We start from the raw sequence: 15134 nt of genomic DNA on the forward strand, positions 1-15134 counted from the left end.
TCAACTATTACAAATAATGTTGCTAAAAACATTTGTATACATGTTTTTGTATGAACATGTTTTCAATATTCTCGAGTACCTAACTAAGGAGCAGAACTGCTAGTGACTCAGTTTAACTTTCTGAGGAAGTGCCAAACTGTTTTCCATAAAGACGGAACCATTTTACATTCCTACCAGCAATGTATGAGAGTTGTAATTTTTCTACATCCTTGCCAAGATTTGTTATTTTCCATTTTCTTGATTATAGCCATTCTAGTGAGTATAAAGTGGTATCTCATTACATTTTTCAAAGTTTTTGATTTGCATTTCCCAAAATGACTAATGATGTTGAGCATCATTTTTTTTTAAACTGAAACAGAGTTGACACTTCAGCATCTTTCCATCTGTTTACTGGCCATTTGTAGATCTTTGGAGAAATGTCTATTCAGATGCTTGTCCTTTTCTTGTTTAGTTGTAGAAAGTTATTTACTAGATCCTCATCAGTTGTATGATTTGCAAATATTTTCTCCCATTTTGTGGGTGATCTTTCCACTTTCTTGATAATGTCCTTTGACATACAAAAGTTTTTAACTTTGAGAAAGTCCAACTTATCTATTTTTAATTTGGTTGCCTGTGCCAAATTTAGGCATCAATTCTAAGAAACTGTCACCTAATTCAAGGTCACAAAGATTTACATCTGTGTTTTCGCCTAGGTTCTATAGTTTTAGTTTAGGTCTTTGATCCATTTTGAGTTACTTTTGTATATGGAGTGATGTAGAGGTCCAACTTGATTCTTTTACATATAATTACTCAGTTTTCCTGAATACCATTTGTTGAAAAGATTAATCTTCCCTCGTTGTACTCTTTCTTTAATATGCAATCATGATGGAAAAAAAATTATAGATCACACTCTACTTCAAGTGAAACTAAAATTGTGAATATTTTAAGTAATGACTTTGAAAACTCAGGGTTTTTTTAAATGTTTATTTTTATTTTTGAGAAAGACAGAGACAGAGTGCAAGCAGGTAAGGGCAGAGAGAGGGAGACACAGAATCCAAAGCAGGCTCCAGGCTCTGAGTTGTCAACACAGACAGCAACACGGGGCTCGAACTCACAAACTGTGAGATCATGACCTGAGCCGAAGTTGGACGCTCAACTGACTGAGCCACCTAGGCTCCCCCAAAATCAGCTTATTTCTATTAAATAACCACCCTCCTCACATTGTTCATTAAAATATTATACACATTTTGTATAGCAAAATGGCCTTGGCCTGGTTCAAGGACACTGTTGACAATCTAAGTAGAGAAAAATATGACTCAGCTATAATAAAATCAAAGTGCAAACTAGGATAACCACAGAGTAAACCAATAAGAAATTATCATTAGAAATTCAGAAAACAAAATGGCAAGTCCCAAATACATTTTAAGTTTTATCCTTAACCCTCAAATACATGGGGGAAAAAAAAATATAGTGAATCACTAATTCCTGACACCATTGATATTACATACCCAAGAGATGGGTCCAGATGTTTCCTGTCTCTGTGTGTATTCTGAAAATGCTCTTAAAACAGGCCCGGAAAGAAGGCATTGGGGGCCGATGTCCATGTAAAAGGAAATCGTTATCCTTGAGCCAGTCTGGTAGTACATCATGAGGGATTACTCGCCATCGGCCTTCCCATACCTGGAAAAAGAGTATCAAATACGTATGTGGTTGTGTCAACATAGCAACACTGGTTGCCCTAAAGGAGTGGTTTCAAGCTTGGTTTCAGTCTGGCTAAAGGCAGGGTGAGAGGTCCACATATACAAACTCTCCTTCCTTCATTATCCACAACAAACTTTACCTCTGAAAATTCCCTATGGTATCAAATATGACCGTTCTTATATTTAATATTTCTGTTGGTGGAAAAAAGAAGTACAGTTGACCACTGAATGTGGGTTTGAAATGCATGGGTCAACTTATATGCAGATTTTTTACAGTACAGTCCTATAAATGAATTTTCTCTTCCTTATGATGTTCTTAGTAACATTTTCTTTCTCTTGCTTACTTTATTGTAAGAATACAGTATAGTTGAGTTTATGTTATTGGTAAGGCTTCCAGTCAACAGAACCCTATTAATAGTTAAGTTGGTATACAGAATTGATGTAAAGAACAAAGGCAAAAGATAAAAGTAAATTTCCTTACAACTTACAGCCCACTGACAAGTACTTGGGACAGGCAGAGTGGCCTTCTTCCCGGAACTCACTGATCTCAATGTTAATACTTTGTGAGAGGCAAAAGGCAACCTTAACTTGACATTAGCCTGAACTCCAGGATCCTATAAGTCTTCTTTAACATATGAAGATCCCTTTGGAAACTTTCTTTATCTTTACCCACTCCGCAAGATACATATTAGCAATCACCCTCCAAGCATATGGCCCACTGATATACATCTGAAGGGTCTCATGACAAGTGGTTTTACTAGACAGTAGTAAATGATCTTTTCTTAATAGCAGCTAGTCCCTCAAGGTCCTGGAAATCTTGCTCCCAAATTCCTTAGAGACTTATGCTATCCCTAACCTCCTCCCAACTTAAAAGTATATAATCAGTCACTCATAACCCCAATGCAGCTCTTTCGGCCCACGGGTCCTATCCCGTGCTTTAATAAAACCACCTTTTTTGCACCAAAGATGTCTCAAGATTTCTTTCTTGAACATTTGCTCCTGGACCCCAACAACATATCAGAATCACTTTTGTGTCTTCTGCTAAAATCGCTCCCTCTCCCTTCTCTTCCTACCACAACAAACACGATGAAGAAAGAGCACAACAGTCAAAATTTTGGATCTCGGCTATTAACTAGTTGAAGGAGCTTTAATCAGAAAATCACCAAGGGGTGCCTGGGTGGCTCAATCAGTTAAGCGTCTGACTTCGGCCCAGGTCATGATCTCACAGTTCGTGAATTCGAGCCCCGCTCTGTGCTGACAGCTTGGAACCTGGAGCCTGCTTTGGATTCTGTGTCTCCCTCTCTACCCCTCCCCAGCTCATGCTCGCACTCTGTCTCTGTCAAAAATAAACTTAAAAAAAAAGAAAAAGAAAATCACCAAGCTTCAGTTTCCTCATTTATAAAATGAAGGTAACAATACTTTGATTACTTCCTAAGGATCAAATGAAATAACCCAAAGCAAGCCCCAGCATCCACCCCACAGGTGGTATGTAATCCTGACCATCCCCAGAGGGTATTTATTACCTACCTAAGAGTTAGTGACTAATCCACCCTCAATCATGCTGGAGAGATGGCAAAGAAACTCAACCTTCACTGCCCTTCAAGTCTCGTCGCCACCTCCCCTTCTCCCTTTTTCTTCACTGTCCCTTCTCCAAAGACTCTAACAGGAAAGGGTCAGGAATTTGGTACTCTTCCTTAAAATAAGTTTGTCAACCTCTGCACTGTTTCTTTTAATGTCTCTCAGCCCAGAGAGCACACATCACAAGGATCACTTAATCCTGAACTAACTTATTTCTACTAACCAGAAGGATACAAGGAAAAATGCCAGGTACGTGGTCGACGTACAGGCTTCAGGTTCAGACAATGACCCCCACACTTATCCCCCAGGGTTCTTGTGACAAATAACACAGCTAGGCTATACAAACTTGGCGCGCTCTCTCTCTACTATGCAAAATGACTTTTGTTCCACATCTTCCTGTTCTCTGCTATCCTTAATCCTTCTTACTGAAATACATTTATAAAAGAACTGATCTTCTGTGTAGCTCCAAAGGAAATGAGAACAATTTAAGAGTAGACGTGGCCCTCTTAACACTATTGAAACTCACTCACTCTCTAGCCTCCCCACTTCCTGTCTCACCTTCTAACTCAAACTGTGAGGCCTGCACTTACGGGTGCAAATCTGACCATTCCATGCTTGTTCATAACATACAGTAAAAAAATAATAATGCCAAAAGACTAATCTAGATTTTTAATGTCTACTGGTATAAGGACTTTCTGGAGAGAAAGAGAACATTCCAAGATACTGAATTTCTTTTATCTAATTTTTACTTGAAAAAAGATAGTTACTGTTAATGTTAACTTTACAAGATGCTACTCTGTTTCACTTTGGGAGAATTTAATATTCTAACAGGGAGAGAAAAAGAGAAATCAATCCTCACAACTGCTCCGTAGTTCACAATATGCAAACAGCTCTGTGTGACCATATGAAAAGTGCTATTGTGTTATCCCACACAGTCAAAATGAACACTTTCTGCAGTCAGAAAGAATATGTTGAGTTTCTTACTAGTTGTATTTGCATATAATATCAATTTTTTTCTCCACTGTTTCTAAACAAACATTCTAACGGACTAAACTGAGCCAAGGTGATATACTTTCATAATTATACTGAAATTAGTGTCATATTCAACTGACACTGCAACCTCAATTCTCAACTTGGGAGTCCATCCAAATGCCAACCCAAACAGGCATCCTCTTTTACCTCTCCATCGTAAAAAGGATAGGATCACAGCTTAGGCAAATACATATTCATTTATAAGCAGAACAAAGGCACTGCATATAAGAAACATCTGAGCAATGGTCCACTGGAATCGTATTAGACCATTAACGCACAAAACATTTATTCTTAATTGAAGGCTGGGAAAAAAGAGACCATGATCAAACTTGGACACTCAATAATGATTTTATGATTTTATTTCCCCTATTCCTATAAGAAAAGCTTTTCCAAAAGGGATAGTAAGTATACGAGCAAGGCCACAGGACACTTCATTTTAACTACTGTTTACTTGCTTCCAATACAAGCAAAAAATTTTTTCTAGTGTCAAGTACACTCAGGTGCACTACAGCAGCAGGTGAAGCAAGCCTGGAGAATGTCATGTCACAGGAAGCCCCTTCAGACCACTCTCACAGACAAACTCTAGAGGGTGATAAGGGAATGGTAATAATTTTTGTGCTCCATTCAGTTTTCTTCAGTAAATCATAGTTTGGAGCAAACAAATGCCCTAGTTATTCTCCCATTAGCTGTTACACTGTAAGTTTTATTTGCTTTATTCTTTACTTAGTTCAGAAAAAGAGAATAAAAAAGAATAAAAGAGAATAGGACCCCACTGATTTAATAAATATTAAAAATTCCTAACAGCCCAGACACTAAATATCCAACTTTGAGAGATTTACCATCAAATTTGCTTGTTGAAAAACAAAATGTATCTTCTATATACTTTTGTATTCATTCTCCTAAGACAGCAATCACTAGAAAGAATGCATTGTTTTGCTTGGCTTTTTGCTATGGTTTTGCTTGGTTTTTTCTTCACCAATTTTCAAACACTGATTAAAATTTCCTAGGCTCTAAGTAGACCCATAAATATTTATACCCCTCCCTCACCACTCTTCATCCATCCCTTTATCTTAGAAGGGGTGTCTATAATGTCCTCTTCTCCAAAGTATACTATTCTAGAGTCAACTGGCCCCAATTATTTCTACCACCACTGTGAATATAAGCAAACCTAATTTAGTTTTCAGGATCCAAGACCACAGGCATAAAAAGTCTTGGTTTCATGAAACCCATGAAAAAGCTAAGAGTCACAAAAATTTCTCTCTAAATGATCAAGAGTTCTCCAGAAATATTTAACAAATGAATTTATTTACACATACAAACATAGATTGACTTATGACTTTAGATCTGTCAGAGCCCCATCTAATGATCAGATTATCAAGTAGCTGTAAATTTACCAGTGTCCCTATTTTCTCTAAGAAAGCACCCCCAATTCCAGTTACCGATTTAGAAGGAAAAAAATCCCCACAATAGGTCTTAAAGAATCAGATAATGTGTTAGAAGAAAAACTTCAGAGATTGAAAACATGCCAGCTAAATTGGAAATCCTGGATGTTCATGAAAACCAGGAAATTTCTGTCTAAAGAGTAGTTTGATTAGCCAAATAATCTTTAGCAAAATTAGCACATTTGCTATCACAGTCAAATAACAAAAGAGATTCAAGGCACTTGGGACTTCAGTATCTCTAGGCATCATCTCCACCCCCACCCCCCACACACACAACTTTCATCCTGTCTTATCTAAACTATCAACAAGACATCTATTCTGTTAACTTACATCAGGAAACACTTGTTAAATAGATGGATATTCTAGTTTTATCACCACCTTATCATGGCTGCTGCAGGCAAACAAATGTATTTTGTCTTAAACAGGGTTAAAGTCATGATATTGTTTCTGTCTCCATTTTGCTACAGATTGTCCCCAGAGTAAACCAAAGGCAGCTCTCCTTAAAGGTTTCTGTTTGGGAAGGGTTAAATATATAGCATAGGAATAACAAGAAACTGTCATCTTACCTTACAAACAAATTCTTCCATTCTTTCCATAGCATGATGTGCTTGTAAAAGAGGGGATATACCCATAAACCCCTCATCTTCCTGAGAAACTTCATCATTGCACTCATGTTCCTCAGAGATCTGTAAGGCAATCAAAGAAATAGTCAGGGACAGAGACCGGGGCCAAATGAAAGAATCAATACACTTTCTTTGAAAAATTATAAATGAAGTAATTCTCTCTTAAGGTCAAAGCAAAGCCTCAAACAAGTAACAATATAGGAAGTAAAGTCAGTTTATTATAGAATTAGGACTATTAAAAATGAACAACAGTTAATTCTTCTCTAACAGACAAATGAAATACAAGAGCATTCCTATGTTTGTTTTAGTAGCGAATTCCTGGGGTAGCTTGAATGGTTCATTTTTTGTTTTAAGAATATATTCACAGTTCACATATTATTACTATAAAATTGATAAATTACTGAGGGGAAAATCTCCAGGAACCCCACCTGGTGTATATAAAATAAATAATTGTAATGCAATGTGCTAAGTGCTCTAGAGACAAAAAAGGGGAAAAAAAAGAAAAAAATTTTACTCAATTCTTAAGATATGCCAAGCATAAAAGAAAGGACTTTATAAAGGCCATGTAACTTAATCCTGACAACCACTTTATCATTAGGTAAGTTTTCTTATCCCCACTTAACATATAAAGAACATTAGGCAAAAAGGTTAAATAAGTTGCCTAAGGTTAAGACTAATAAAGTGAAAAAGTAAAAACCCCCCACCCACTGCCTTTCTACATTCTTGACAAAATGAAGAAAGAAATGATAATCTGGTTAGACCTTAAGAAATAAATCCCTAAAATTAAGACTTCTGTTTCCAGATGAAGCTTCTACTAGACAGAAGGATACTGTGAGAAGGGCAACTGACCAGAAGTCAGAAGACCTAAGTCTGGTTTTGCCACTAATATCCATGGAACTTTATATAGGTCTCTCAACCTTTCTGAGCCTCAAGTTCCTCATTTCTAATCTATAAGAGGAGTTTAAAACTAAACAATCTCTACAGTTTTCCCTATTCTCTAAAATTCTGATATTCTGCAACTTAGTGAATAAATGAAAGCACAAGAGAACGGTAACTCCATATCTAATAAGTCTGCTAGATACATAGTACTGCTAACATACCTGCATGAAGAAATGAAATGACCTTCTACCTCCAGTCAGAAAACTGGTAAAGGATGAACATGTAGGCACAATAGGTAATCTACCACAACACTTGAATTTGGACATGTTTAAAATGAAATCCTAAGATTTTATTTTCCTACTCTTTACTCTTCAAGATAACTAGGGGCTTAGTATTAAGACGCATGTAAGACATGTTACATACCCAATCTCAACTGTTAAAAAATTATCTTCTCCAAGAAATCTATCTTGACTCTGCTTCTCTACAATTCTTACTTATAAAACACCCTCTCTTCATTACTTACCTAAAACTTATTGTCTGTCCTTCAGTGCCCAGTTTATCATGATTGCCACTTTCCCCCAAGGCATTTTTAGTTTGCTTCTCCCATTCCCAGAAAATTTTATTAACCTAGATATACTGCATGTTTATGTGCTATGGCTCTTCGGAGGGCTACAAACCACTGTAATGTTTAAGACTTTTTCAAATCCCCCTCAATCAAGAAGCAGTTTTCACCAGAGAATGTATATGCCCTAATCCATAGCAACTGCCTCCCTTTCTGAACTTCTCTAACACTTGAAGGCTGCAGCTCTCATTTAACAACGAATATAATATCTGATTTACAGCTCGTCTCATTGACTTATACTGTTTTATTTTGTGTTTGACTGGATTTTACTTTTTAGTGTATCATTTCCTAAACAAAACTTTAAGTGTCTTTGTGGTCTTCTTTCCCATGGCCCCAAGAACAGTTCTCTGTAATATGTTATATACTTCATGGTGGCCTCAATTAATTAATTAATGCTTTAAAATTTTTTCAACAAAAATTGTTAAAGGATTGTGCCTAATAAAACATAAGATTAAAATGATAAACTTCATTAAAACATCAAATACAGGGCACCCAGGTGCTCTGTCGGTTAAGCGTCTGACTTCAGCTCAGGTCATGATCTCTCGGCTTTTGAGTTCAAGCCCTGAGTGAGTCAGACTCTGTGCTGACAGCTCAGAGCCTGGAACCTGCTTCAGATTCTGTGTCTCCCTCTCTGTGCTCCTTTCTCGCTCCCACTCTCTCTCAAAAATAAATAATAAAAAAATGTTTTTAATCAATTATATGAAAACTGAAAATAGATAATAGTTTAAAATGATTGGCAGACTGATTTTAAAGTATAAAATATAAATTTATATATAAAATGTAAAACAGCTCAAATATTTATACATGTTCAACATGTATTTAATTCTTCACAAAGAGTAACAGAAACAAAGATTCAGTCTGGACTTTCTCACAAATAAATTATGCCAGCAGTTTCTAATGAAACTACAGATGAGCACATAAAGTAGAACTATAGTTAAATGTTTCCTGTACTACCATAAGTAAAATCTTATTAAAAGTTGTAAACCTGTCTGACATATCAATGGGATTACTTACAACCAGTTAGTTTTGAGTATCAGGCTAATAATGCATTTGGATCCACAGAAGACTATTGATAGGAAAAGGTAAGCCAGCCTCCCTGGCAAACTAAAGTCATTTTACGCACTTCATCTTAAATTATAGACTTAGATAAGAAAGAAATGAGGATAAGGTGACCTTTCTCCATAGGTACTCACCACTATACCCATATACAGAAAAGAGAGATGAATGGTTCAACTTCCCAATCATGGGGAGGGAAGAGGAATAATGACCCTGTTGCTGGGGAAGAAAACAGGTTCACATCTTCAGCAAAGCTAATACATGTTTATTGAAAGAAAACAAGTACATTCAGAATGCAAGGTGTATGGTCTAAGTCAAATACCAACTAGTGTACAAAAACACTGTTTATACATTTAGTCAAATATTTTTTTAGGAAAAGGTGGCTTGCCATAATGGATTAAGAGTGAGTCTGAAGTCAGATAAACAGTGACTACTGATAAATTCTATCATCTTTGACAAGATTATATTTAACTAAAGCATCAGTTCCCTTACCTGTGAGATGATTTTAACAATATTGTACCTACAATACAGAAGTTTTCAGGATCAAAGATAATAAATAAAAAGAAACTATCACAGGGCCCAGGACTCAGAAGCCAAGAAATAAATGATGGTCCTTACTATTATGATGGGCTAGGTACTGAGAACATTAAAGTTAGTATCACAACCTAGTGGAGAAGCCATGCATGTAAGTAAATACAGCAAGGAACTAGTGAACAGTATGAACTGTATGAAAAAGGTCTGATGCAAATAGAAAAATATTTAACTTTGGCACTGCTGGGAAGTTTTCTAGAAAAGTAACATCTGAACCAAGCCCTGGAAAACGTGTAAGAATCTGGAGCAGAGGAAAAGTAGGACAACCATAAAGGCTGTTCTCTTTATCTGACTTAATACCTTGAAAATTCAGAGACCTGGGAGCACGGGGGGGGAAACACAAAACTAAAGTTCAGGGCAACCTGGTTTCAAATGTCTCTTTTGTGATTTTTTTTTTTTTTTTTTTTTTTTTTGGGGTCTAAGGAAGTTTACAAAATGCTTAACTATATACTTCAACAAATACAGTTAAAAGAGTCCAGGTTTTAGAGTCAGAGGCCTGGAAGAAATGGCCTATTCATTTCAACCAATACACCATATTATACATTTCAAAAAGAATTTTGGATGATAAAAAATATTGCACCAGGACTCTAGAGATCTGCATTTTAGGCCTCAATCATCTAGGCTTACTTACTACCAAACCCTCCCCTGCCTTGTACCTTTGACCCTTCATTCTAGCTATGCTGAACATTTAACAGGTTTAGACACCAGTGCACACCAGTACATACTCGATACATGTTAGCTATTATTGGTACTATTCCCTAAAAGCATCATGCTATTTACTTCTGTGTCTTCACATCTGCTGTTCCTTCTGTCCAGAATGTCCTTAGGCTTTTCTCTTAGTTAACTCTGAAACTCAAATTTTACCTCCCTAGATGCCCAGTTGAAATTAGAGTTGCTCCCATAGTACACTCCACAATCACATAGCACTTAGCATAAATGTATCAATATACTGGTCTGTCCTTCTGACTAGAGTGTCAGCTGCTTAAAGGCAGACACTATGTCTTATCTTTGTATTCCAAGAGTGCTAATACATACTTAAAAAAAAAAAAAAAACCCAGAAACATCTGCAGAAAATTGATGCATCTTTTTAAAAATTTTTTTTAATGTTTGCTTATTTTTGAGAGACAGCGAGAGACAGACAGAAAGAACAAGCAGGGGAGGGGCAGAGAGGGAGACACAGAATCTGAAGCAGGCTCCAGGCTCTGAGCTGTCAGCACACAGCCCCCACAAACGGTGAGATCATGACCTGAGCCGAAGTTGGACACTTAACCGACTGAGCCACCCAGGCGCCCCAATTAATGCATGTATCTTTACTAAAACTAAATGACGCTTGGTATTCCCTCCATTCTGATATTCCAGGAACCAAGTTTAGGTACTTGGAAGAAAGTTGGGACTTTTTTTTTTTTTTTTTTTTTTTTTTTTTTTGAGAGAGAGAGAGAGAGAGAGAAAGAGGGGGCATATGGGGTGGGGGGAAGAGGGGATCTCACGAACCGTGAGATCATGATCTGAGCAGAAATCAACAATCAGATGCTTAACTGATTAAGCACCTTAACCAGGTGCCTCAGGTGGGACTATTTAATAGGAAACAGTAGTGTGTCAGAAGGAACAGCTTACGAGGTAGGGGGTAGGGTTGGGGTTGTGGGGAAGCAGGCTAAATTAGTTCAGTTTGAAGCAGTTAAAGGTCCAATACAGAGGTCAGTACTAAGATGACAGATTTAGAAATCACTTTTGTGAAAAGACTACTGAAGTTGAGGTGGCTGAGATAGAAGAGTAAATTCAGCATGTGTTTACCACAATCTATTGCAACTACTTGAGCATTATTACAAAGGAAGGACAGCAAAACAGAATTGTTACTTATTGTGTACTAACCACATCCCAGACACTGTACTAAGTGCTTTCACAAATTAAGTAATCAAATCCTCAACAACTTTCTGGGATGAGTATTTCCATCCCCATTTTATGATATGGAAATCCAGACCAAGTGTGGTGCATAAAGAAATGGAATCTAAGGGAAGTTACACAGCCCTAAGTGATACCTTGATTCCCAACCTAATGACATTATCTTACATAGATGAATTAAATTCCTTGACAATTTCTATCATGCATTTTTTAAACTAATATTACAAATATGGCCATAATGTGGGGGTCTGTTAAATGTTTCTGATGTTTAAAGAAGGAAAGGGGTTATTCTTGAACCAGCAAGTCCATTCCTAAGTATACAGCTAACAGAAATGTTCCTATATGTTCACCAGAAGTACTAGAATATTCACAGAAATACTATTTATAATAGCCTGAAACTTGAAACAACCCAACTAGCCTTTAATAATAGAATAAAGGTGTTATAGTCACACAAAGAAAAGCTATAGATAGAAAAGTAAAAATGAACAAACTACAGCTACACAAAGTACAAATGAATTTAATGTACATAATACTGAATGAAAGAAGCCAGATACAAGAGTACATATTGAATGGTTCAGATGACATAAAGTACAAAGACAGGCAAAACTAATCTATACATTAGAAGTCAAGATAATAGTTACCTCTGGGAAAGGGATAGGCAGGCATCACTATGATGGAGGGAAGGTATTAAGGGGGCCTCTAGGGATACTGGTTACACAAGTAGTGTCCAGTTTATAAAAATTTACTGAACTATTCACTTATGACATATCCACTTTTCTGTATGCATATTATATACTTCAATAAGGTTTTTTTTTGTTTTTTCTTTCTCAAAAAATTTGGGAAATGATGCAGAAGGGATTAGACATTCAAATCCAGGTCTCTCTGAACTCAAAACTCTGGGTTTTGGGGTTTTTTTTTCCCTTTTACCGAACTGCTTCCTTTGAGATTATCTACTGAAGCACAGAAATGGCTTCACTAAATAAAACCAAATTTGGTAAAAGTGATAAAAGTAGCTATTAAGTAGGGCTATTTAAGCAAAGATACTTAATTAGGTCAATCTATGAAAAACTAATTATGACCCTCATTCAAGTTTTATCCTCTAACAAGAGTTAAAACTACAGGGGGGTTGAGGAAACTTTAGATATCACCTAGTTCCAACAACTTCATTTCAATATTAAGAAAATGAGGCCCAAAGAAATAAAATTGGCAAAAACCACATAACTGGCTGGCAGCAGACCAGGACTAAAACGCAGGTTCAATCATTCATTCATTTTTTTCCTTACTTACTGAGCAAATATAATATTCCCAGACTATTTAGGTGCTGAACATAGAACATAGACATGTTCAGGGCGCCTGGGTGGCTCAGTCTGTTAAGTGTCCGACTTTGGCTCGGCTCATGATCTCATGGTTCATGAGTTTGAGCCCCACGTCGAGCTCTGTGCTGACAGCCAGAGACTAGAGCCTGTTTCGGATTCTGTGTCTCCCTCTCTCTGCCCCTCCCCTGCTTGTGCTCTCTCTCTCTCTCTCTCTCTCTCTCTGTCTCTCTCTCAAAAATAAACATAAAACAATTACAAAAAAAAAAAAGAACACAGACATGTTCAGGTTAGTGAAAACATAACAAAGTCAATTTTTTAAAAGATGATTACAAAGTCTAATAAGAACAATATCCAACAGATTATGTCCTGTTCTTTGGATTGGGCAATCTTCCTTTTTAAGGTGAAACTTAAGCAAATCTTTTCTTTCTGACACAAATACAGGCCTCCAGTGATGTACCGTATCCAACATTTGTAAGTACTTTCTATGTACCAGGCATTGTTCTCACTGTTTTACAGGTCCTATGCTCACTACAACAGTGCGAGACAAAGTACATGTTATCAGATACTCCATTTACAGAAAAGGACACATTTAGTTACTCTGGGCCAAGGTTTATTCTGCTGAAGTTCCATCAGTCTAGAACTATACATATGTATCATGAAAAGGAAAAGGCTATAATCACTTGTTCTCAAATTTTAAGTGTGCCCCAGAATCATGTGAGGGAGTTTGTGAAAACTAGATTCCTATTGCAGAGATTTTAATTTTAAAGTACAACCGGGGATGAGGCACTGACCTCCCATGTAGTCAAAAATCCTGTATAACTTCTGACTCCTCAAAAACTTAACTACTAACAGTCTACTATGGATCAAAAGCCTTAAAAATAACATAAACATTTGACTAACACATATATTGTATGTTACATACTGTATTCTTACAATGAAGTAGGCTAAAGAGTTATTTAAAAAGAGAATATATATACATTTATAGTACTAGTACTACATAGATCAAAAATCTCTATATAGGTGGACCCACACAGTTTAAATCTGTATTGTTTTTTTCTTTTTTTTTTTTTTTTAACATTTACTTATTTATTTTGAGGGAGAGAGAGTGCAAGCACAGGGGAGGGGCAGAGTAAGAGGGAGAGCGAGAATCCCAAGCAGGCTCAGCACTATCAGTGCAGAGCCTGATGTGGGGCTTGATCTCATGAATGGGGAGATCATGACATGAACCAAAATCAACAAAGGGACGTTTAATTGACTGAGTCACCCAGACGTCCCTAAACCCGTATTGTTTAAGGGTCAACTGTATTTGATTTCCAGTACAGTCCTCTTTCTTAAACCATTTTGCTTCTTAAGGAATCAAGCAGATTAACCTCTCCATTCCCTCAAATAAAGGACTCCCATAAACAGGGAAATGAATGTAACTGTGCACATAGATATTTCATTTGATGCTAAGAGTCAATTCTACAATTACAATGGATCACTACCACTTGTCAATCTCTTTTCCCACAATTTTGACCATCTATGAAAACAGTGTCCTTGAAAATGTATTAAAGGCAAATAAGCAAACTGCCAAATCACACTTTTGACAATAAACCAGTGAAAAGAAAAACTCCAGCCCCCGTGAAGTATATGATCCTCCAATAAGAGTCCCTGTGTATTAACTCACATAAATTCAATGGAACCTCAGTTCCATCACCTGTAAAACAGATACTATTAATACCTACTCTATAAGGCTCCTCTAGGAATGAATGAGATATGTGCAAGAGAGCTTAGAAAGTTGCCTCATACATTGCATAGGCTCAATAAATATGAGCTATCATTGTTTTGATAAATAATAAGAATGCACTTATTTTATCAAAGATTAAATAAGTGTGTTAACTAATTTTCCCTGATCATCAAAATAGCATACCCCAATATTCTCTTTCTATACATCTCTTTATGGAAACTACTTGAGACAATTTAGACCTAGAATACTATATTGGCTACTGATAAACTCATTCACCTATATGTTATACGCCTACCATGGATCAAAAAGACTGGTCTAGGATCTGAGGATGGGGTGAGCAAAAGACAAGATTCTTTCCACTATGGAACACAGTCTACAAGCCAAAATAATTACTAAACATCTATCTAATGATAGAAATACATAATTACAAGCTGTGATATGTATTATGATGAAATATAAAAGCTAGGATTAAAGATAAGAATGGGAAAGATGAAATAGAATAAATTAGGGAATAGAGAATTTGTGAAAGGTTTCTCTAAGGAAATAATACTTAACCTGAATACTAAAGAATAAGCAGCAATTAGCCAGAGGTGTGGATCTACAAACACCCCAAGCAAAGAAAACAGCCATGTTTGAAGACTCTCAAGCTGGAAAGCGCCTAGCCTGTTTAAGGAACTGAAATAAGGCCAGT

General features: G+C 36.6%; 1 protein-coding gene across 6 annotated transcripts in view; it reads right to left on the bottom strand.

Moving 5' to 3' along the window:
- ADIPOR2 (adiponectin receptor 2) overlaps window positions 1-15134 on the bottom strand; it is a 78126-nt gene that overhangs the window by 9086 nt on the left and 53906 nt on the right. For all 6 annotated transcript variants that reach the window (XM_027073959.2, XM_015061484.3, XM_015061485.3 and 3 more), the window contains exons 3-4: window positions 6298-6417; window positions 1488-1659 (exon numbers count right to left, since the gene is read on the bottom strand). In XM_027073959.2, coding sequence (XP_026929760.2) covers window positions 1488-1659; window positions 6298-6417 — 292 coding nt within the window. The remainder of the gene's footprint in view (window positions 1-1487; window positions 1660-6297; window positions 6418-15134) is intronic.

The sequence above is a fragment of the Acinonyx jubatus genome, chromosome B4, assembly GCF_027475565.1.
Source record: "Acinonyx jubatus isolate Ajub_Pintada_27869175 chromosome B4, VMU_Ajub_asm_v1.0, whole genome shotgun sequence".
NCBI lineage: Eukaryota > Metazoa > Chordata > Mammalia > Carnivora > Felidae > Acinonyx > Acinonyx jubatus.